This window comes from Heterocephalus glaber, unplaced genomic scaffold (genome assembly GCF_053883595.1).
Source record: "Heterocephalus glaber isolate CG9 unplaced genomic scaffold, H.glaber_assembly_v1.0 deba00001461, whole genome shotgun sequence".
Classification (NCBI taxonomy): domain Eukaryota; kingdom Metazoa; phylum Chordata; class Mammalia; order Rodentia; family Bathyergidae; genus Heterocephalus; species Heterocephalus glaber.
In genome coordinates, this window is record NW_028258308.1 from 10,555,489 (window position 1) to 10,581,511 (window position 26,023).

General features: G+C 33.4%; 1 protein-coding gene and 1 pseudogene across 1 annotated transcript in view; one reads left to right on the forward strand and one right to left on the reverse strand.

Annotated features, from left to right (window-relative positions):
* Positions 1-835: 835 nt before the first annotated feature.
* The window catches only part of Vegfc (vascular endothelial growth factor C), a 118,660-nt gene continuing 93,472 nt past the window's right edge, over positions 836-26,023 (reverse strand). The window contains exons 4-7 of the mRNA XM_004852960.4: positions 22,318-22,469; positions 5,112-5,218; positions 4,488-4,812; positions 836-1,335 (exon numbers count right to left, since the gene is read on the reverse strand). Of these exons, the coding sequence (XP_004853017.1) occupies positions 1,221-1,335; positions 4,488-4,812; positions 5,112-5,218; positions 22,318-22,469 (699 nt within the window). The 3' untranslated portion in view covers positions 836-1,220. The remainder of the gene's footprint in view (positions 1,336-4,487; positions 4,813-5,111; positions 5,219-22,317; positions 22,470-26,023) is intronic.
* Positions 6,403-7,240, forward strand: LOC101719149 (large ribosomal subunit protein eL43 pseudogene; annotated as a pseudogene).

The window sequence follows — 26,023 nt, forward strand, 5'->3', positions numbered from 1 at the left end:
TATCTATATATGACTTGTATTGAATATTTTCTCCTTTCAAGGCTAATTATTTATATACAGAACCTATGTCACACTATTATACAATGAATGTTCTGTCAACAACAAGTCATTTGCTTGATTTTATTCATGTAGGCAAAATGTCTGTTCATAAAGAGCAGTATTTTAGTATGCTGTCCTTTTAAAAAGTAAAACATTGGGGTTTTGAATATAGCTTGTGGTAAAGCACATCCTCAGCACTGCAAAAATAAAACAACAACAACAAAAATACAAAAACTCCCGAAACATGCACTTCAGTTGTATGGCTGAAATGTTTCATTTTAAAAATATATGAGAATATAAATATTATTTCAAGTTTATTTTAAAAGTATTGGGAAGGAGGACTTTAGCTTTCAAAAATATATTAGCTGGTCAAAAGAAATTACATATTTGGAAAAGATTATTTTTGAGAAAATATTTTAAAGCCATTTCAATGCATACTGAAGGATTCTATACCCAGTGAAGAGTCTGAATGCTTCTAGCGCACTGAACAACTTTCTATCAGATGGACATGCTAAGTGGACTGTTTCATAAGATGCTCTGCATGGATTCATTTGGTGACAAATTCCAAAGTATCATGTGCTACAATATTTATAATCATTAAATATACTGAGATAAATTTAATCAAAATGAAATAGCATACTGTTGTCCTTCTTAACTTCCTTTTAGATTTTTCTTTTCATAGCCATCAAAATCTGACACCTGGTTAAAGAAAAAGGAAAAAGGAAGGAGGAGATCAATGTTTCATAATATCAGTTTTTGCTTATAATGCAAGATGGTAATAGACTGAACTTACCAGTTTATAATACAATTTTAATTTTATTTTAAACATATTTGCATGTTATAAAAATATTGATCACTGTGAACTTTACCAATTGTTATTGCTATAAAAATGAATGCGGAAACAATATCTTTAGTGGAAATAAATTATATAGTCATTCTTTCTTTTTAAAAAAATCTCAGACTCTCAGCTGTTTGGTCATTGGCACAAAACCAGTCTTTAAAAGAAGCATTTTACAGTTGAGCTCCAGTCCATTTCTGTAAAATTATCCACACGGTTCAGAAAAAAACAGATTTTTGTCTTTGTTACCATGGTCCCACAAGGTCTCTCTGTTCATAGACAGTTCTAATGTGGTAACAGTTTTTCATGGTAGAAAAACGATAAACTGGAAAATAGTACAATCTTAGTTCACATGTGGTCGTTTCCAATATGAAGGGACACAGCGACATACTTCTTCACTAAATGAAAGTCCCTGATCGCAATGCCTCAGTCGATTTGTACATGGTCGTCTGTAACAACTAGGAAAACAAAGAGGAACACATCTGTTAAAGACCAAGGCAGTGAGTTCAGTATGCTGCTAATGTACTTTTACATTTTTCTACATTTAAACTAGAAAAAATATCAGTTTATCATAAAATTGTAGTTTTATAAATACTTAGGTTTGTGCTTAAAATTATAATATTTTGGAGGAATGGAACGGCCTTTAAAAACATGCCTTGCTTGCTGATACACCAAATGGAGACGATGGGATATTGTAATCATTAGTTCTTTTGAAGGGCTTTCTGGTTTGTGGATGAAAGTAACATACAACAGAATTTTTGAAAGTGAATATTTAAGGTCTGCTGATTTTCTGTGATCACATAAGCATGGCAGAATTAAAAAGAGTGTGGGACATGTATGGGACCCAGACTTTCAAGCAATTAAAACCAGCCATCCTGGCAAGACTGTGGTCCTCAATGAGCAGCCCTACCCTCACTCTTGTATTTCTACTTGACAGCTGGTTGCATGATAGTAGCTGACTCTTCCTTCTCCACTTGGACTTCCTGTGAAACAGATGGGTCTGGGCAGAGGGAGAGGAACAATGTTCATCTTTGAGGATCCCTCTCCTTCCAATCTAGACTTCCAACTTCTAGCAGCAGTAACAGGATGAATTTCCAATAGGGCACAGCCCTGTTATATCCTGTTATTTCAGTGAACTGGTACTATCTTTGAAGATCTTTTTGGAGTATTAACAAGCCTAACACATGAAATGGGGGTACAGGAAAAAAACTCAAGATGGCTTGAGGTTGAAATCAAAAGTGCACTAAAAAACCCCCTACATTTGGTTTTGAATTTCATTTCTTTCTCTCTAGAAAAGGAAGTATATCTAGTTAGTGTTTAAAAAATCCTCTTGCATAGAAATTCATAATTATAAGACCACAAGTATTTCTTTATTCAAAAGGGATACCATCTCAAAGATCAATGGAAGTTGCTGATGAAAGCAGTGGACAAAAGAATATTGCCCTCCACAAGTATGGAACAAATATCAAGAGAAAATGAGAAAAGTGTATGTTTTCAAAATATCAGGGGTTTTTTGCTCCAGTTGATATCAGAAAATCTAGAACTACACACTTAGTAGAGTGTACATATAAAGAGACGCAGTAAACAGAAAGTCTTTATGAAAGAATGTATTCTATTAAGATAAATACAATGATAGAAATATTTTCTAACTCCCTATAATAAATGTAATAATTACAGACTGAAAACATATGCTAAAAATCAATCAATCAATAAATTAATTAATTCTGTGAGGGCGGGCTATGTAGTTCAGTGGAAGAGTGCTTGCCTAGCATGTGCAAAGCTGTGTGCTATTTCCATCACTGAAAGAAAAAAGAGAATTCTATGGCTGGTTAGTCTGAGGGCAGATATAAATATTTTTGAGTTTTTACTGTGCACTAGACTCAAGAAAGATTCAACATAGAAAGTGGTTTTACTAGGTTTAGTAAGATTTGGTATCTATAGCCTTCTGGATGAAGAAGAGTGTGTGTGTGTGTGTGTGTGTTTGTGTGTGTGTGTATTTTGGTTTTTTGAAACAGCGTCTCTCTATGTAGTTTAGGGTGGCCTTGAATTCACTATGAAGCCTAGGCTGGCCTTGAATTCACGGCGAACCTTCTATCTCAGCCTCCCAAGTGTTGGGATTATAGGCATGCACCACCAAGTCTAGCTCCAAAATATATTTTTGTAGCTAGCCTTTTGGTAATTGGTATAGGAATATGCAATTAAAATGTGGAGCATAATTATTGCTCAAATATTCTAAATAGGACATATAATGATTTCTATAAGGTACTCTGCAACAACAAAGGAAGAAAAATTATAATCAGTGAGATTCATTATGGACTTTTACAGTGACTAAAATGCTAGGGCAGACAGACCTTCAGAAATAGAAATTAAATTGAGAGCACACAGTAATAGCCTCTACTTACCTCAGTATATACTGCTGAACACTACTGGGAATACTACACTGTCAATAAATAAACATGCTTTTATCTGCTGAAAAGGATATTATCTACCCAGATTTAAAAAGATCATGGAAGAAAACAATCAGTGAAAATGATTAAAAACAAATGTTCTGCAAATGCAGTGAGCAACCAGTAAAGTACAATCTCGAGTTAGACAAAGAGGAGGAGAGTGCAAAGAAAAAGAGGATAGAAAGGTCAGGGTGCATGAAGTCAGAATTATCCACTGGGTGGCAACTCAGAGGCTCCTTAACGCTTATGTCTAACTTCCACATAGAGGGCATACACCAGGCTACAGCTGGCTGACTAAATGGGTGATGAGAGAAAGGTGAAAGCCCGTGTCACACACTTAGCTTCTGAGAAGCTCTGGGGAAGACAGATCTTGGCACTAAGATGTTAATGAAGCAAGAAATTAGAGAATTTTAAAAATGAAGTTGAAGATAATAGTTACAGAAGCAAGAAAGAATGACTGGTTGAGCAATATTGAAAGAATGTGGTAAAAAAAAAATCCAAAACACAAATCTTGTTTAAATAGTAGTAGTTCATCTGATTTTTCTGAGATAAAAGAGAAATAAATTCAGGGAATAACACTGAAAGTCCTTGAGTGCAATAACCTCTTTTTCCTTGATGAAGGAACAAAATCAAGGCTTAAGAAATGAGTCCCATATAACCTTGATAACATATTGACTTATTTCTCTAATTCTACAAAATACTTAGTGTAAATATTTCATAACATCCAACAGTAAACGAAATCATCTTATTCTTTATCCATGAATTTTACACTAGAAATGCCTGTACTTAAAACAGTTTCTCCTAAATTATATCTGAAAGTATAATTTTTGGTGAGGGTAGGTGTGGATTGCTTGCATGTGTTTTGAAAACAATACACAAGTCCTCTAACTCATATCGCACACTATTTCCTTAGCCTCTCGGACAGGATTTGAACTTTATCTTGAATATGGGTCTGGTTTTGGTCCCCCACACTCCTATCTTGCTTTTTGGGAGCAAATCCAATCTTAAAGTTTAGCATTTGTTAAAACATATCATGTTTCTCTTCCTAAGCTTATTGGCCTCATTCTAATAAGCAACTGCTAGTTTGGTTAAGAAAACTGCTTTGGGTTGAGAAGATTATAGTTCCAATAAGAAAAACTGATGCTATTGCAAAGATCCCTTACCTGCACGTTTGATATTGGAATTTCTTTCCTTGTAACAAGCATTTCTGTGGATTTTCTGTACATTCACAGGTACATTTTGAAGGATTTAGTGGTTGATTTCTTGGGCAGGTTCTTTTGCACACACACTGGCATGTGTTCTCATCAAATTCTCTGTTGGTGCCACATGAGGTGGGGAAAAGTTTGTTTTTACAGACACACTGGCATGACTTCCTGTCTAGTTCTTTGTGGGGTCCACAGCTGGAAGGCTGGAGGCCCCCTCTGCAAACACACTGGCAGCTCTCCTCATCCAGCTCCTTGTTCGGTCCACAGATGTCATGGAATCCATCTGTCGAGTTGAGACAAACATATCTTCACTGTATCTTACGTTGTTCTGGGTGTGGTGTGAAACACATGCATTTTAAAGCATTGTTCTATTTATGTTTTTCATTAAAAGACTGTATATCAACACAGGTATGCTCCTTTAGGACGAAGCTAAACATAATACCAATGTGGAACAAGAAACGCCCTGTTTGGAGTCATGCATTTCAAATAATGATGTTCTGAATATTGTACAACAGTCACAAAATATGTGCTAATAAATGTATAGACCATATACATATATAGAGCAAAAAAGATTCTACTTACCATCTCCAGCATTTGAGGAAAACATAAAATCTTCTTGAGCCAGACATCTGCAGATGTGATTATTCCACACGTAATTTGGGGGGCAAGTCTTGTTGGCAGCCTGACATCTTTGGAAGAGAGAGGTAGGATTAAGCAATATGTAACTGGTGCACAGAAGTGCTCATCTCTTTCTCATATATGTATTACAAATCAGTATGTCTGGCTTCTCATGAGAAAGCTTTAAAATATATAAGAATATAGTAAATGAAATGTTAATGTTCCCTCTCAAGCCACCCACATTTGCTGTAAAATTCTAAGTCTAGAAGTGACCACTGTTGGTCATATGATCTTACATGACTCTGGACTTTTATCTCTTTAAAGCAAATATATTTACTTCTGTAAGCACAAAATGTTTTAGCTTATGAAAAGTATTAGAAAGCCTTTTGTATTACTCTTAAATTTCCTTTTGCCACTAAACAAAATATTACAGGTTCCTTTACATATATTGTCATAAAGTTCTGCTCCACTGTTTTTAGTGGCTGTATAGTAGTCTGTGAAAAGAATTACCATCATTTGTTGTATTAATCTGTCATGGTAACTATTTAAGTTGCTTTAAATTTTTGGCTTTAAAAAATATTGATGAAACAGAGATCTACATGGCTGTAAAGCCTCCCTTAATGTGAAATTTCCACTCTCTATTCCAACAAAAAAAGTACCAAAAAAGCATTTGGTGTGTTGATCTGACTCTTTCTCTCCCATCTGCTATCTCTGATTCCTTCCTTTCTTCCCACCTTATATCTCCCTCCCTCCTTCCCTTCTTTTTTTCTTTCTTCCCTTCCTATCTTCCTCCCTTCCAATATTCCTTATTTGCTTCAGTAAAAAATATGAATATATAGTTTTCAATTAGGTACACCAATTACTCTTCCAATGGTCCTATTGTTTTGCTATCAATTAATTGGGACCCTTTCATGTGTTAATGCCTGTATACATGGACCTTACAGTTTGGCTGCATCTCTGTTTTCTGAGATGAACAAACACAAACTCATCTTGTTTATTTTTTTTTCACACATGGAATCAACTATTCCTTCAAGGTATTTTTAAAAAATGATATTTAGAGGTTATCATTTGGGATTAGTGTGTCCAGTGCAATCAGATTACATTACTGGTAGATCTTTTCAGGGGGGAGACTAGAAAACGCCAGTGTATCCCACAGAATGTTTCCCTAACTGATGTCTACCCAGTAGAAAGATTTTTGGCTATTAATAACTTACAGAGAAAATAAAAATCTCTCACAACTTCATTTTTCAATGGATCTTGGTGTAGGTATCAAATGAAAATAGTTATGTACATCTTTCTAATTCTCCATCTCAATACAATGTTGTAAACGTTATGTGGGGGAAGAAAGTTGATTTACATTCCAACTTGATAGAATGTAAGGATCACATGTAGACATTTTAAAAAGAGTTTGAGTGTAAACAAGTCATGTTCTTTGGATGTTGGGAAGAAAAGTTCCACAAAGTCATACTCAATGTAGTGACACATCTTTTTTTAAAAAAACACCCTGATGAGCCAGGGATTTAGCTCAGTGGTTTCGCCTCCTGCTGCGCAAGCACAAGGACCTGAGTTCGATCCCCGGTACCCCCACCCCCCAAAACAAAACAAAAAAACCCACCCTAATATTATCCTCTCTGGGCTTGGGCCTGGATTGCACTGTCATGGCCAAACGCACCAAGAAGGTCAGAATCAAATCGCTGGTTAATATGGGACCCACTATGGTGCTTCCTTGTGGAAAACAGTGATGAAAACTGAAATCAGCCAACACACCAAGTATACCTGCTCCTTCTGTGGCAAGATCGAGACACAGGGACGGGCTGTGGGGATCTGGCACTGTGTTTCTTGCATGAAAACAGTGGCTGGTGGTGCCTGGACCTACGAAACCACTTCTGTGGCCAAAGTCAAGCCTGCCATCTGGAGACTGAAGGAACTGAAAAACTAGGAGAAGCGCTATGAGTTGACACATCCCTAGTCTATAATAAATGGATAAATTTATGTAAAATTAGCTGAGTTTTTCATCATATGAACACATTTTTGACAGAATAAGCAAATCTGCATTTCACAGCTACACTTTCCTTCAGTTTGAACACCATCTCCGAGGATTTATCAAAGCTCTCCTGTCCAGCTGTCCCGACGGCAGCTCCAAGTCCCACAGCACCTCTATGCATTCTTCTAAAACTTTCCTGTGGCCAGCCACTCCATCACCATCTGCTTTAATCTCCAAGTGTCATGTCTCCTTTAGCTTAGTGAAAAACAAAATCTAGTGCTGGATGTTTTGTTGAATTTAATTTAATTATGACATTTTATTGCTGTGCTATTTGCTACATCAAACCATAAACAGCTTCTCATATAGCATGCAAACAGGGCATGTAACTACATACAACCAACTGTATGTTAATAACAGTAATAACTGCTGAATGATCACAAAGCAATGTTTAAGCATTTTAGATCCTATCAAGATATTCTTGGGCCGGGGATTTAGCTCAGTGGTTCTGTCGCTTGCCTTACAAGCGCAAGGACCCAAGTTCGATCCCTGGTACCAAAAAAAAAAAACCACACACACACACAAAAGATATTCTGTTACTTTTCTATGGACATTATTGTGTGTGTAATTTTGTAGGAAATAGGCTAGGTTTGGGGTTTGCCTACACTTCATTGTAATTTTTCTCATTTAAAATAATAAAAACATGCTTGCAATATATGCAATGTATTTTTTTTTTGTACCAGGGATCGAACTTGAGTCCTTGAAATTGTGCCACAGGAGGTGAAACCACTGAGCTAAATCCCCAGCCCAATGTATGGTTTTGAAAATAGATTACTGATTTTAAGCAAGAGATTCCTGTATATATGTTTAGGGGAAAGAGCTCAGTTTGTTATTTTGAAATCCAATTTAACATTACTGAGACTTTAACTCGTTAATCTTCTGACTTAATACTAATAAATTACATTAAAATCTTGGCTTCTAAGAATCTTCATATAAACACTGATTTGCTTTATCTTGCATACATATATGCCTTTTTGTTTTTAATTTTGAAAATGTAAAATATTCAAGTGATTATCAGAGTTAAGATTATGAGAAAATTTGCTGGTCATAGTGGCAAGTGGTGCATCCTATAAACCCAGCAGTTAGGAAGCAGAGGCAGGCGGATTACCATCAGTTCGAGGCCAGCCTGGGCTACATAGTAAGTTCAAGGCTAGCCTTAAACTATACAGGGAGACCCTGTCTCAGAGAAGTTATGAGAAAATGCATATTCAGAAGTTTTTTCTGGTCCATGCTGAGTATGCCATCTCTCTTCTTATTTTTAAAATTTATATTTTTAGCATTTCTATTCTCAAAAAAGCTTGATACATGTATATTTTTTCATTCGGTTACACAGCAGATGGTATTCATGTGTTATTTTAAACATTGTTCACTTTATATTTCCTGGAGAATGTTATACATCCCTAATAATATTAGATCTCAAAGTCAAGTCTTATTTCATAATTTTGTCATTTTCTGGGTTAAATCATGAATATATTAGTCCAGATAAATTTAGACAGTATTTACCAAAGTCCCAGAAGAATGCCATTTGTTTAAGATTTATGTCCCATCCAAGGTTTAGTATCCTTTATCAAATACGATGTACTTTATGTATACTTTTATATTAGTAATTCAAGTAATCCTGGATGCATGAAATTCATATAATTCTTCTCTAAATGACAGAAACACCGTTTTGCTTTGGTGTTGACCTATGCATGGTTTAAGTAACACATTGCCATGGTGACTTTAGATGGCATGATACTGTAGTGGTAGGAGTAGAAAGACATTTCTTTTAGGTTTTATGTAATTTATGCTTCCATTATCTTAGCCTGTGTTTTTCCAGCTATTGGTTGCAGATCGTTGCAGGATAACGAAATCAATTACATGAGTTAGGGAATACATTTTTTAATGTAACAGAATGGCATATAATAAAATACAAACTGCTAGAGTATATGTGATACATATTGTTCTCTGAAATTTTGTTTTAATCATATGCACACAAACACACATAAATATGCACATGCTAACCTCCACACACACATTCCCCTTCAACTGTGTGGTGTTTCTGAATGTGTTATTATTTGGTTGCAATGTCAAATATATTTGTTTTTACTTGTGAAAAATAATAACAGAATGCAGATCTAAGCTGTGTAAATGCAAGGAGTGAAAGAATCATCTCAGCCACTACTGATACTGGGGAACAATGAGACTCTCTACCTCAGGAATATCTGTTAATTTGCCTATGCTTATGTTTATGTGTACAAAATCTTCTGTCTTAATTAAGTATGACAGTAAATCATTTTTCAGTACCTTACACAGCCAGAAAAAAAATACTTAACTTTCTCTTTAATGTTTCAAACTCTTCAACAATATAAATTTAAAAATATGAGCTTTATGTGTATAGACAAATGTAGGAATCTATTTCTGGACATGTTATACAAAAGAGTAAGATGTCTAGTTTTATAGTATTAAACAATGACTTTCACATAATTGGGTTATACTAGCCTTTTTTTGCATTTGCATGTTTATTTTAAATAAAAATATGAACCCCAGAATGCCATTTTAATTATACCTGAAATGGTTTTGGCAAAATAAAATTTATATCTCTAATTGTAGCTTGTTGAAAATAATTAAAACTTAAATTTCTAGAAAAATATGACTCAAAAAAAAGAAAATCTAACTCTAGTGGCTTTGCCAAAAATATAAAACTGTTACTCATCAATAATAACATATTTTAATGTTGAAATCTGAAATCCACTGAATTAAAGAAACATGTTTAGATAGAATACATTTTCTGATTCATAAATGAGGCTTCCTACTTCAATAGTGAACAGCATGTTCTTAACATTTAAAGCTTCTCATGGTAAAAAAAAGAAAAGGAGACAAAATTTCTCAAATATTATTTTAGAGTGAAAAGATACATCCTCATAAGGGTAGGTTTAACACAATGTGTTTATCACCTATATGCTTTAATCTCCAAACCATTTTTATACTATTGAAATTTCTATTCAAGGGAATTAATGTGTATACATATTTTAAAACTTTCTATAAATAAGTTGGTTTATCTACTGTATTTATTAAGCATACTGATTGAAAGACACTGTTTTTATCAAGGCAGAGGGTTACACAATTATTTGTAAAGTAGATGTATGCTGAGGATCATATAAGCAAATAAATTTTCTTGCTGCACCTCAATAAAATCACAATATTTTTTGTGAAGGACAAAGTTATGTTTACAAGAATTACTTTACTATTTTGAAACTTCATTTGGCCTTAGCTGAAGAGGCACTATTTTTTGCTTATTAAAATAAAATTACAAGAATTTATGAATATATGTTGCTCAACATAAAGTACAATGTATTCAATGATAAAATAAATCTTATTTTGCCATTTACCTCTCCTTCAAAAATTTAAAAAGATAAATGTATTCCAAATATGTTCTGTTAGCTTACATTCTAAATGTTCACTAGTAATTACAAGCTCTTATATTTTGAACATTTTAGCAGGCTATTTTGTGCATACTATTTTTATTATTATTCTTTTTTGGCACTGTGGTTTTTATATGCTTTGAAATTTCTTTACTCTCCAAATGCACATTTCAAGGAACTAAAACACACTATAAACTTTTACTGGTCATTAGTTAAAATTGAGTTGAAATATTACTGTTTTTCAAAGAACTATAATCTTTATAATATATTTCCTTTCAAAATTAATTGCATTAGTATATTTTTCAGCTTTATTAATATATACTTGACAAATAAAATTGTTTCTGCTTGAGGTATACAAAATGTAGTTTTGATATGTGTACACATTGTGAAATGGTTGCCACAACCAAGCTAACTAATATATCTGTCATCTCAGTTACCTGTGCCTGGTGAGAACAGTAAGATCTACTTTAGCAAATTTTAACATCAATACACTATTATTTCCTATAGTTATATCTGCAGTGAGTACAGGTCTCCTGTAACATCTTATAACTAGTTGCAAATTTGTACCCTGTAATCAACATTTCCCTGTTTCTCTACTCCTTAGAGCTTGGTAACCAGTCTTATTCTATGAGGTTCTCCTTTCTTTTTATTTCATATATAAGTGAGACCATAAAATATTTATCTTTCTGTGTCTGGCCTATTTCAGGTAGCATGATGTTCATCTATATTATTGCAAACATTAGGATCCTTATAATATGCATCTAGTTGAAAAAATATTTAATTAAACTTTGATTTATGTTAAACTATTTATTGATATATTTACTAAATCTCTCACATATTCCATAATTCATTCAAAGTGAATGATAGCATTAATTTAATACAAATCCTACATGTAGTCCTTCTTGACTTTTAAAAGAGCAAATTAAATATAAACTGTGTCAGCTCTTTTTGTAAGGCCTTTTCACAACCCAATGCAGATTAAAATGTTACCGACCAGGTATCATCTATAATCCACAGAGATGTCCCCCAAGTGTCTATCTTCCCTAGGTTTTGCAAAATGTGGAGTGTGATCCATTGACAGTGAAATCCATGACTGAAAATAGGTATTATGAGCAATCACACCATTTTTCAGAGCATTTTCAGACCAACTCAGTGGGATATCCACTAAGATGATCCATACTTTATCAAGAAAACAAGTAAAGAAACCTTGACTACATTAATAATTTCGGTAAATACAAAAATGGAGTTTCAATTTCCTAAACATCAACTGTTATGGTTATCTGAAATTCAGATCTATAAGAATCAAGATTCAGATCCTTTTTATTTGACACTGTTGACTGGAAGAGCAGCTATATTCTTTGTCAGAGTCACAGAGCCCTGGGTAAAACTTTCACACTTTCATTCCAAATGTCTTTGGATTGTCTGGCTCATCTTGAGTTCATTATGCATGGCCTTTGAACACATTTTAATGTCTACACAGATGTCAACTTGTTCAGATTTTTGCAAGAATGGTTAACAGTAAATGGAATGTCTAAGTAAAAGTGGACTTTAGGTTAGGGGCACAGCTCAGTGGTAGAGCATGTGATCAGTGCCTAGCGTGTGTGAGGCCCTGGGTTAGGTCACCAATACACATACACAGCAAAGAAAAACAAGGAAGAGGAAAGAGGAAAAGAGGAAAGGGAGGAGAGGAAGAAGGAGGAGGAGAATAGTAAGAAAAATGGCCTTCATCTCTATATCATTAAGTAAATTTTTCAGTATTATGCATGGAAATCAGAAATATATTCACGTATCATTTTTGTATTAAATTTTACTGATTTTGGGGTCGGGGATTTAGCTCAGTGGTTCAGCCTCCTGCCTCGCAAGCACAAGGTCCCAAGTTTGATGCCCAGTACCAAAAAAAAAAAAAAATTTTACTAATTTCATGTAAGTTCCTGCTCATGTCTATTGTTGTCTGTGTTCCATTACCTACTAACAGGAAGAATGGTGGACATAGTTGGGTTTTGCTAGGATGTCAAAGGAATAATGGTAGGCAGGGCTCACTGATAAAAATTCCAAGATTTTAATACATTTTATCAGGTTTAATATTCAAAAGACTTATAAAATAGTTGTAATCTTTTAAAAATAGACTGATATAGTTCATCTTTTCCTTTTGTACGATTGCAAGTAACTGTGTGAACCCAGTAATCTGCATTTACAAAAGCTCAACTAAAGACTGGATATAAAACATGACTCATGCTATGTCTTAGCCAACTGATTAAGTAGAGGATTGTTTGATTTTTAAGTGAATAGCAATCAGAAATGGGCATGGGGGAGCAAGTCATGGACAAGTACTGAAGACTATGCCTTGCTCTTGTACTTATTTTTTTATTTGCTTAGACATACAGGGTTTAGAGAGTATTAGTAGGTTGAAACAATGGACATTTAATAATTATTCTATTTATAAGGTTGTCAGTGCTTATTTCTATGTTTATTTTAATCTAAAAGAGCCAGATCAGAGGATTCATAAAAGTAAGTAACCTGAAATTCAGTAAAAATGCCCATCCACAAGAAGCAGTAGCCTCATTACCTCAACATAACCAGAATTCATTAACAAAACAAAAAGAAAATGAGAACAACAACAACAAAAAAATAAAAACAAGACGACAACAGAAAACATTGGACAGGAAAGTATAAGAATATACATGGGAGTCTGTGATTTTCTGCTCAATTTTTTTCTGTAATCCTAAAATTGCTTTCAAAATGAAGTCTTAAAACATTTTCAGAAAACAAATGGTTGAGCTGATCTAATGATGACATTTATTAAAAGTAACTGTAATATATTTTGTTAGAACATAATATTAAATTTAGTTTACAAGGGTCTTTGATCAAACAGACACTAACTTTAAGAAGCACCGCAGACATAGTATGAACACAGAGAGGAACCGAGGGACTCTTCTCCGTGATACACATTTTGCTGTTCTTTCTTCCAGTAATCGATCATCTTTAGAAGATAGAAACCAGACAGTACAAAGATAGGGAGAGTATATAGCACAGTCTCTCTTTAGAAAAAAAAATAATGCTCCAGGATCTGAAATTGCTTGCCTGAGATCTATTGGTAAATTGACTTATATCAATAGGTGTTCATTTGAAGGTGTCTGACAGTATTTACAAAATGAGCTTTGTAGAAAAGAACATGAACAGATACATGAATTAAGATTTCAAACACTACTGAATTATGGACACAAGCTTTTAAACTTGCAAAGAAGATATTTTCAAAGCAAAATAAAATGCAAATTTTAAAATGCTGGAGGAAAAGTAGTTTCCGATCAACTGATACAGACTCTGTCCTGATTTAACTGACAGTCATTTCTCTACATTTGTGTCCTAATATAACTTCGTAAACTAATTTTATCATGTTATAGTATTTATATTTTTTAAAAAGCAACAAAATATGGCCGGGGATTTGGCTCAGTGGTGCCACCACCTGCCTCGCAAGCACAAGTTCCCAAGTTTGATCCCGGGTCAAAAAAAAAAAAGAAAAAAGCAACAAAATATGATCTTCAAATTAAAAGTGAAATGATAGGAATTAAAATAGGCAAAAATGAAAATTCGTGGATATCCAAGTTTCTGAGAATTTGGGCTAAGGATCTGTTATTGATTAATAACAGAGAGACAGTACTCAAGTTCCAAATCAAAGATTGCTTGGGCTATAAGTCTATGCTCCCCCTTGGAAAAGAGAGTCCTTACAAGAATGAAATTTTCCTTCAATCTCAGTAAGTAGAATGTTTCATAAGCAAATGAGTTTTATTAGTAAATAATGCCAACATTTTCACAAAAACTGAAAACAGTTAACAAATAAAAACACTAATTAGTACTCAGGTTTAGATTTATCTATTTCCATCATCTTTTTATCTTTTTTTCATCTTTCTCTAGAATATGACTGTCCCCCAAAGACTGACATAGCTTCTTTACCAGCTGAACTAATAATATATACCTTCTCCTTTTATCTGCATTAAGAACAATCCAAGAAACCCTGGTTATGCTGAACTCTGTTTTCTCCTTCTTCTACTGGTAAAATTTCCAAAGCTACATCCATCTTTCTACAAAAAAAAGTGAAACTCCACAGCTTCAGAGGCATAGCTTTAATCTTTTTTAAACTTAATATACTACTTATTTCACAGATTAAAACCTAATTAAATTATTGTAGTATATTATTTGTCCTCACAATGTGCTGTTTTCTATCTTTGGGATAGCCCATGCTACCAGTTAACCAGCCAATAAACTTACCACTGTTAACCTCAAGGCACTTAGGTCTCTATGTGATCTCTCTCTCTCTCCTTTGCACTCTTTCTGATTTGTCATGTACTGACTTCCCTACAGCATACCGTCATAGCAGAGAAACTTGAAAATATTTATTCAATTGCTTATCAGTCAATAGCTACTAAATGAATGAAGTGGGTTTATGGATAGCAATATGATTATGTCTTTAAAACGTAATGTCGGCCAGGGATTTAGCTCAGTGGTTTCGCCGCCTGCTGTGCAAGTGCAAGGACCCGAGTGCAATTCCTGGTACCAAAAAAATAAATAAAATAAATAAATAAAACATAATGTCAAGAGAAGAAAACACTGTCAGCATTTTAATATAAAATTTCAAGCACAGAAATCCATACTATATAATCTCTTGTGAAAAGCTAATAGATCCACATGCCATAAACAAAGAAAAGCAAGAATGAGTATTATTTCAGAGTGAGGATTACCTCTGCAAATGGAGAATGAAGAATGATGACTGGGGCTCTGGGTTGTACTTTAAGTAAATATGACAATATTTGTTCAATTTCATGTTTTCTTTTATTTTTGTCCTTTCCTATACGTTTGAGTTTTAAAATTTTTTTAACGTTTTAAGTGCAGTAATGACTACGTACCTAAAGAAATGAATTATATTTCAACAAATTTAGCTTGAAACTCTGCTTTGCTACATTTTTAGTTGTGTGCCTGGGGAAATTAACACTGTGATTCAGTTTCTCCTGTGTAAATAGAAATCTACGTATTGTGCCGCCAGAGCCATTCATTTTAAAATACAAAAGTCCAAATACTAGACCCTTCTGTGTATTTTAGTGTTCTCAGGAGTATTAGACCTCTCTAGACCAATAAATATCTTCTCCAACTCATATACACTACACATCCAATATGCTTCAATTTCCATGCTCACTCTGTGCATTTGCACAGCTTATTTGTGTATGAGACTTCTTCCAGAGTAGCAATCTTTTCTACCTTCCATGTCAATAGGCTAGCACATTATTGGTCCGTACTAGGCTTACAAACACGGCTGAATGAAAGAAACACAATATAGTGTATTCTATATTTATTATATTAGAAATATAAATGTACTCTGGTACATGAATTCCTCTATCTAGGGAAATGCATTGTTTATTTTTAGATACCCCATATTTTGTAGAAGAATGTTATACAGATAGAAGACTGGATGGATATATATATATCAGACAAATGAGGGTATTACTGCTTATTTACTAATGGTTCCTGCCATAAAAAGGGGGTCAAGGACAGGCACAGAATTCAATTCAAAGAAAAATGTGAGAGGAAATAACTGGAAAGAAAATAATCTGTAAAACTATCATAGGTATATTAATAACTGACTGCTTAATTAGCAATGATCACTGCTATCTCTGGAATTTATGATATACTTTGGTATATCATACTGATATTGATATTGAGATTTGAATGTTTTGCTGTAAATACCAAAAATGCCATAAGATATCAGGGTAAGAGCACTGGTTTCCAAGATAGAAGGACTTGAATTTTAATCTGTTTTTGGCAATTTTTAGCTGATTAGCACTACACATATTAACAGATCTAAGAAACAAATTTCTCATTTGTAAAATGTTAGTTAACAATAGCAGCTTGAATGCTTATTGTATATTAGACACTATAGAAATATGGATATGGATTACTGATTATAAACATAATACGTCTATGATTAGGCACTGCTAGTATTAACATATTATGATGTTCTACAGTATCAGATAATATCTATTAGAGCATATTACTGAATAGATTGATTATGAAAGATTAAGATGTTATATTGTATTGTTATACTTAATATTTTTTACCTATATACAGTTTCATAGATAAATAGTTGTAAGAAAGTTTACAAAACTAACAAAAGCCAGAAAAGCTGGGAATTAATTTTTAAAACAGGAAGTTGCTACAGTTTCTACATTCTTCAACCTCCTCTGTTGTATATTATCATGAAAGAAGCAACCTGAAGAACTCTTACAAGTCACAGGACAGTGTGTGCTTGGTACTTAGTGATATGTAACAAAATAAAATACAGTAATAGCATAAATGTAATATATGGTTCCTTTCCTTGACCGAGAGTGCCTGGAGGTTAGAGCCAGCCAAATTCATCTTTGTTCTCTCTCACCAAAAACGTTCTTTGTCCATTTTAGTACTCAATAAATACTTTGTGAATGACTCATATTATGACTCATTTGAATCCTCAATTATTGAACTTTACATCATAAATAATGCAAAACAAATGGCCAGCTACCTTTCTAATTTCATCATAGTATAAATAAGATGCCATTTGAAAAGGCATGTTTTGTCTTCCCCCTGACAATGACTGATAAGAGCCAAGAGTGGAACAGAACTAGGAATCTGTCACATCTGAATGAAATTTCAAACTATACAAAAGAGTTCTGGGAACCTTCCCATGCCCACCAAGGACACAGGAAAATCTTAAAAGATTAAACGCAGCAGCCTGGTGGTGCACACCTGTAATCATAGCATTGTGGGGGGTTGAGGCAGGAGTTCCAGCTCAGTGTGGGCAACTTAGTAGCATAATGAGACCTTGTCTCAAAATTAAAAATAAACAAGAGCTGGAGAGGTAGCTCAGTGCAAAGACCCCAGGTTCAATCTCCAGTACTGCAAAACATTTCACTTAAGTTCATAAAGGTTTTCACAAAGTCTAGAAATTTAAATCTAAACTAATTTCAAAATTATAATTGATAAAAGGGCTCCTTTTCTCTTGGCTTTTTGAAAATAATTTGTACACAATTAAATGCTCTAATTTTAAATTCACTGCCTTCTCAGAAGTTTATGTACCCATGAAACCACCACCACAATCAAAATATACATTCCCATTATACTAAAATATTCCTTTCTCCCTTCCAACCTTTCTAATCTTTCCATTCACATCCTGAAGCTACTACTGAATTGCTTTCTCTCAATCTAGCTTATATTTGCCATTTCTAGGTTTTCATACAAATCAAATCATAATGGATGCACTCTTTTTTGTCTATCTTATCTCACTGGGATTAATTTTTTTAGATCTATTCATATGGTGCATTTCAACAGTTCATTCTTACATTGCTTAGCAATGTTCTACTCTATGGACATACTACGATAGACATTTGGTTGTTTCCAGTTATTGGTTACTGAAGGTTTCGGTACAAGTTATAGTGAGAAAGTATGCATGTATGTATATATTTTGGTATTACTTAGGAGGGCACTTTACGGATCACACTGTAAATGTATATGTTAAATTCATAAGTATTTGCCAAACTGTTTTGAAAAATGGTTGAACCATGTTACTACACTCTTATCAGTAATTATACAGGTTTTAGTTGTACCACAGCCTCTCCCACACTTTTTTGTTAGTCTTTTTAATTTAGCAATTGTGGTGAGTGTTCCTCTTAACTCTTAAGCAAGGTTAGGATTTCATAACATAGCTACTCATCAATCGTGTATAGACATTATCATTATGGTAGCTCTTTTTATTAATCTGCAGGCTTGATTCACAACTGGATAAAGACCAACATTTTCAAGAAGAGAAACAGAGTTGAAAATAAAAATATTTAGGTGAATCACATGTAATAAATCACACACTTATAACAGGAGTAATATCATTTCTAAGAGGATAAAAACTGGATATGGGGAGATAAAAATCTTGATCATTACAATGGATTTTAGCCTTCCAAAACCTAAGGAAATCCATTATTAGGTTTTATGAGCTATTACAGAAGTGGTACTGGTACCAGGAAATCTCCAGAGGGTGTGGTAAACAAAAGCTACAAAATTCTGGTGAATAGATGGGTGTGGTGGGAGGACATTTCTTGACTTTGTAATCTTAAAATCAGGCAGTGGGAGGTACCTATTTGTGCTCTGACTGTGCCTGGTTGCCTTGTGGATATTTCCTATGCTGGGTCCTTGGTATTTTTGAGTGTGACTTGAACATAGAAAATTAAATAATTAAATGAAAATTGTTTATATTTTATTATTAACACTACAAAAGTTATGCATACAATCACTATGTCAAATGCTGCATCCAATCATTATGTCAAAGTTGCTAACTTCTGAATTAATATCAATTAGCTAAAGTTAATAGTAGTTCTCTCACATCCAGCAGAGGTACAAGTTAAATTCTCTAAATATTTTAAATAATTCTTTTTAAAATCAGGAGGAGTTGAAGGGAGGGGAGGGGATTGGGGAAAAAAAGGATTAAGAGATACCATGTACAGGTACACATTCCTTATGTTGAATGTTATCATTATGTATGTCTAAAATGTACCAATAAAATAAAAAATAATTATTTTAAAAATCATTTTATTTTGATGGTAAAATAATGAATTGGGGTATACAAAAAATTTTATATTTGCATTGTTATATATTCATATCAACTTCTAGTTTGCACAATGTAACAACATTATCATTTATGTAAATTTATTACCTTAACATTTTATTTCTCAGTAAAAAGGTATAGATTTCTGTGAATTGTTAATCAATATTTTTTTAGAAGTATTGAGGACTGAACTCAAGATCTTTGTACTAAAGTATATCCTTAGCCCATTTTTTATTTTCTATTTTGAGATGATGTCTTGCTACATATGTCTCTCAGTTGGCCAGTTCAGGCTCCAACTTGTAATCCTTACAACTCAGCCTCTCAGTCTGGTGGGATTACAGGGATTCATTAGTATACCTTAGATTTAAAGCTTTTAGTTTAACTTTTAACATATATATATAATATATATAATAATATATATTATATATATATATTTTTTATACCGGGGATTGAACTCGGATCCTTACACTTGCACAGCAGGCAGCGAAACCACTGAGCTAAATCCCCAGCCCTTAACTTATATTTTTATTTTGTCATTTTAACCCTATATTGAATAAAAAGGAAACTTTATACTTCATTGTTATTTATAAAGCTCAAATGTACAAGTATTACATAAAGAGATACATATTACTATCTGTGGCATTAAAATTTCATGGTGGGAGTGAGTAGGGAAAGTATGAATGAATCCTTGGGAAGGACTAATGAAAAAGGTTGAACAGTAGTATAATAAGGGAAATTATTTTTTTAATTTTTATACTCATATATGACTACATGTAAAGTCATATCTTAAAACTATATGTTACATAGCATATATATATATTATGTGTGTATATATATGTGCATATATATTGATTGGAATATAACATATTTCTTATTGTATTTAGTGGTACAGAAAACATTTAAAAAATGGAGACAAGGTTATAAGTTAGACTTGGATCTTAATAATAAGTTTGTTTTTTAGTGACTGCCTTTTGGATGCCAGATACTATGCTAAGGATTGCATAAAGGGTTCAGGATTTTATTCAGTACTCCACAGAACTTTGTATGTGTTGTTTGCTTCATTTATAAAATGACACAAATACAGATCTCACAGGAGATTTTTGGTGAAGATTAAATGAGACAGTGTAAGTAAAAAACCAAGAACAGTGCAATGGATAGATTATTATTGAGAATTTTTAGTTAGATATTATGGAGGATATTAAACTACCTGGGACACTCTCACAATCGATTTTCACAGGGAATATTTATACCCCCTGATGAAGGCATGCAAAGGTATGTTACAGATTCAGTAATTGCTATGAGTTTTTAAGAAGCAAAGGTCACTATGACATTTTGACTAGATAAATGCAGGAGAAAGACCTTTACCTGAACTCTGAGAAACAGATAGGGTTGTGGAAAGGCAGAGAAACTTATTTCAAGCCAGGACAGAATAGAAACAAGATATACAGCAGGAAATGAGTTTGGTGTTCAGGGAATCAGACTGTGAAACACAGACTTGGTGAATAATGAAAGGCAAAACAAAGAAGAAAACCCATTAACAGAACAGGCTGGTAAGAGATCAGGGCTCAAGTTTTTGATCATTTGACAGTCACTTTCTAGTCAGATGAATGAAATGATACGTGAGAGAAAGATTTGATATTAGAAAAATGTACTGACACCACTGCATTAAATCAAGAATGCATAGAGTAAAGGGCATGAAGGATGAAAATGATGAAGATGAACTAGTTTAGGTTGGAACAGATATCTCTCCTCCCCCAAAATAACCAGTCATGTTTGGGACAAAAAAGAAGGAATGAATGCAACTGTGTGATTCAAAGGTCTAAAGGAATAAGAGACAATATTGCTAAGAATAGTGAAAAAATAAAAAGGACTTGATAAATGTTTGGTTTTGCACTTAGATCTAATATAATTGCATAGCAATGTAAGACAATTTAGATAAAGTACTGGTAGTAGAAGCGAAGACCGTGGTCAGATCTCAAGTGTAATTCTGGAAATTATGAGCACAGAGACAATGGCTAAAGTTCTCAGAATGAATGAGTTGTCAAGAGAAACAGGGCTGAGAAAGGAAATCGAACTCTTAGGACTCCATAATGAAACTGTACCTAGGATGTCCCTGTACAGGGCCTCTCACCTGCCACACTAAGTAGAGCAGTGCAAAAAAATTCAGTGGGAAAGAACATTATTGAAATATTTATCTTTATAGTCGAGTAGCCCAAAACAAGAGATTTCTTTAAATTTTTGTAATACATGTTTGTCTGTCAATAGATTTATATTTTTAAAAAATGTTGGAGTTATATGAGCTTTATTTAAATGTACATCCAATATTCACTGGAAATCCTAAAAACAAAGAGCAGAATCCCTATTTTGGGGTAGAAATTTCCTAGGTCTCACATGGCATTACACATTGATTCAGTACAAACTTTTCACAGGGTAAGGATGTAATGCTCTCTTCACTTCTTTCTCAATGATCAATTTCTGGTATTTGCCAAATTTAAAAAAAAAGTTGGGAGAGCAGCTTGAATAATAAATGATAGTTTGTTAATTTGAAGTAACATGAACAGAAAAATTCTTTCAAGTAATTAAGCACTATTCAAAAGCTAGTCTTTGCTGAAATAAAAAACAGGTTTACATGTACCTATCTATCTAACTTCAATTATATTATAATGTAATTATATATAAGAAGTTATATGAAAGAAATGACATGAAGTTATAAGAAAGGCAACTGAATGCTAATAGATATAAATTTATTTATGTTTATTTTGTTTCGGAATTAAATCTTAACCCTCAAGTGTTTTAAACTTTCACATCATTTATGAGTTTGCACACCTGATTTTATGAATGTTAGGATACCTTACTAACAGCATAAACTAATGCAATGTGTTATTTCATAGAGTTATTTTCTTCATATTGTGAGTTACCTTGCCTACAAAATGGGCTTCCCTGTTTTGGTTTAATCTTATTTTCATAGTATACCATAAATAATTTGTTTTGTATTTGATGCAAAGCATAGCAAATTTTACAAAACTTCTTTTAATAAACTTGTGTATACTTGAAAATAATTTTATATTAGTAGAGGAAGCAGAAAAAATAGATTTAATTCATACTCACTGTGGCAATGCTGCTGTCAGGGAACGTCTAATAATTGAGTGAACTTGTCTGTAAACATCCAGTTTAGACATGCATCGGCAGGAAGTGTGATTGGCAAAACTGATTGTTACTGGTTTGGGGCCTTGAGAGAGAGGCACTGTAATTTCAAACAACTACAAAGAAGGGACAAAAAAGAAGAAAAAAATTATATAGATGCTATAAAGCACTTTTATGGTAAATGTTGGAGTCCAAAAAGAGTGAGATTAACTCTTTAAGATTATGTAGTGCTGCATAACATATTCAGGACACTACTTTTTTGTATGATTACAAAGTAAAACCAGCTCCTAAATGGTATCTCATCAAAATAATTATCATAAATTATCTTACATCACTAGTTCTGAAATATATTATAATTATGATAAGCAACTAACAATTACAGAGCAGAAGGGTGACACAGCAATATGTTCAAGAAAAATAATTGTTCCAGAATCCTAGATTATTTGAGTTCAAAGTTTAAATTATCTAAGGATTTAAAAAGTGGCACTTATCATGTCTACAAACACTTTTGTGATTTAATAGCAAAGCTACTGATCGTGAAACCTGGAAACGCTAAGCTAAGTTCTATTTTATGGGAACTAAATACATAGGCATACATTTCATAGACGTAAAATTAATTTTCATTACAAATTACACTTCTTCCTCAAAGCAGTTTTCTACATGTCTCAGATGTCTCATGAATTTATTATATTTAAAGAACAAACAATCATTATTTATAGATAAAGCTATGTTTCTGCAATCCTAACAAGGTCTTATGAAAGGAGCTTAAAATATGGTAGAACATTTTGTATGATTCTGTATTAGAGTCTTAAAATTTAGTTTTAACTAAAGTTTCATGCTGAGTCTTTATTTATGCAGAAATTGAGTTGCTCTCCCTAAAACAATGTTTTAAATTAAACACAAATTTCTGATCAGTAAAACTAAGTGGATTTATATTCCTCAGGTTAACCTCTACATTAAACCAGTAAAAATAGTAAAAGTGAAATTCTGTCCATTAACTGCTTGAGAAGATAAATTAGTAGTAACATACTAATGACTGAGACAGCTCTTACGGGGTACCCCCTGGCAATCTGAGCTGGGCTAAAATGCGTGACACACTCCAGAGCCTTGAAACTTGGCCCCTAGAGCTGCTGCATGCCATCAGTTGAAGATCATTGAAAATACTGAGGGGATAGAAGCAGCTGCCAATTTTGCCACACCAATAGAGATTTTTTAAAATGAATTTAAAAAAAACAATGAAATACTATCATTCACGACAATATGGATAGAACTGGAAATCACATTAGGTGCAATAAGATAGACGCAGAACAAGTACTCCATGGTGTGTCACACATATGTAGAGTGTGAAAGAGCCGATCTCATAGATATTAAAGATAGCATGATGGCTAGTAGAGGCTGGGGAGGGTAGAGGGAAAGGAAGAACAGAGAATGGTTAATCAGTGGGCCCTTAGGTGCAGTTAGATAGCAGTAAGAAGTTCTACACAGTGAATGATTATACAGTAAAATGATTATAGAGAGTGATTATGTATTGGATGTCTCAAAGAGCTAGAAGAAAGCTTTTGAATGTTTTTGCTAGAAAGAATAATCGCTTCATGAGTAGCTATGTTTTACCTGATTACACAATGTATACTTGTATCAAAACATCTCATTACACAATATACATGATTTTTTGCTTTTACACAGTTAATGTAAATCTAATAAAAAGTAAACATCTAAATAATAAGATATACATTATATTCATTTGAAATGTATTCATTTTATATTTATTCAAAAATTCAGCAATTTTATTACCATAAGGACAACATGTCTTAGGACAAAGGAGAACATGGTTATATCCAGACAAAGCAGGTTTTTTTTTTTTTAGCTTCCTCACTTGTAAGTTATATGAACTTGAAAAAGTGATTTAACTTCTCTTAGCTGTATTTTTCTTTTCTTTTTTTATTTATATATTAATTGGTACATTTTAGGTATACAATACATTTACACTTATCATTGGGTGTTTGTACCAGAACATGATGTATCTTAGTTATATTTTTCCCCACTACCTGTGCACCCTTCACCCCCACCACCCTTCCCTATTTACATAGACTTTGTTTCCACTTTTTTTTCTTTCATATAATTTTTCCTTTCCTTTCTTCCCTTACCCCTTTCCCTCCCGTCACCCCTCCACCTTTGGACCTTTTCCTATTTCAAATTATCAATTATTTGTTTTAATCATTTTCATCCTTATTTACACATTCAGTTTCTCACACTAGAGATACTATTTGGTATTTACACATGTGTGTCCTATTTATTTCACTTAAGAGTTTGGCCTCAATATGCATCCATTTAGCTATAAATGACTCTAGTTTCTCGTTCTTTATGGCTGTGTAGTACTCCATTTTATAAAAAAAACCCCACATCTTCTTTATCCAGTTTCCAGTTGATGGGCACTTGGGCTGTTTCCAAAGCTTAGCTATTACAAACTGTGCCACTATAAACATAGGTGCACATATATCGCTGTGGTATGATTCTTTTAATTCTTTGGGGAAGATACCCAGTAGGGGAATAGCTGGGTCAAATGGGACCTCTAGTCCTAGTTCTTTGAGGTATCTCCATACAGATTTCCACAGTGACTGCATCAGTCTGCACTCCCACCAACAATGGAGAAGGGTTCCTTTCTCTCCACAACCCCCGCCAGCATTTGTTATTGGTTGATTTCTTGATAGCAGCCATTCTTTGTGGGGTCAGGTGGAATCTCAGTGTTGTTTTCATCTGCATCTCTCGAATGACCAGTGATGTTGAACATTTTTTCATATATTTATTTGCTCTTTTTACTTCTTTGTCTGAGACATGTCTGTTCATTTCAGATGCTCATTTTTGAATTGGGTCTTTGAATTTGGGGGGGTCTGATTTTTTTCAATTCTTTATATATTCTAGATAGTAGACCTTTGTCTGAGGTACAGTTGCTAAAAATTTCTTCCCATATTGTAAGTTGTCTCTTAGCTCTGTTTGTAGTTTCTCTTGCAGTGCAGAAGCTAAAAGAAAATAACTTCTAACCTAGACTGTTGTATCCGGCAAAATTATCTTTCAAAATCGATGGGGAAATTAGATACTTTCACGACAAAGAACATCTGAGAAATTTCATGAACACCAAACCAGCACTCCAAACAATTTTATGCAATATCCTAGAAAAAGACAATGAAGTTCACAACTCCATGAGGGCCAACAGAGAGAAGACACCACTCAAGGTAAGGCACTAAAGGGAAAGGGGGAAAAATAAGAAAAGAGCCAACAACAATAAAGCTGTATTTTTCTTTCAATAAACAAAGTATCATCTGACACATTGTTCTGTGGGATTGTTATAAAGATTATATAACCTAATGTATATGATATGTATAATGTTAGCCATACAGATGTTATTATTATTTGCAGAAATTCTCCAGATTCTAGTTTTCCAGAATACTGTCAATCCTACACAGATAACACAATGTATGATTCATCATATGTCAGAGCTATGATTTCAACTAGTTCTTCTAAAGATGTTTGTTAATTCTGCTTCGGTAAAACTATTATTAGATTAAATAATAGAAATCCTTCACACTATAAATAACTGTATTATAACAGAATTTTTGCAAGATCCAAATATACTACAAATTTTCTATTTCTTAGAGGATCCATATTAAGAATT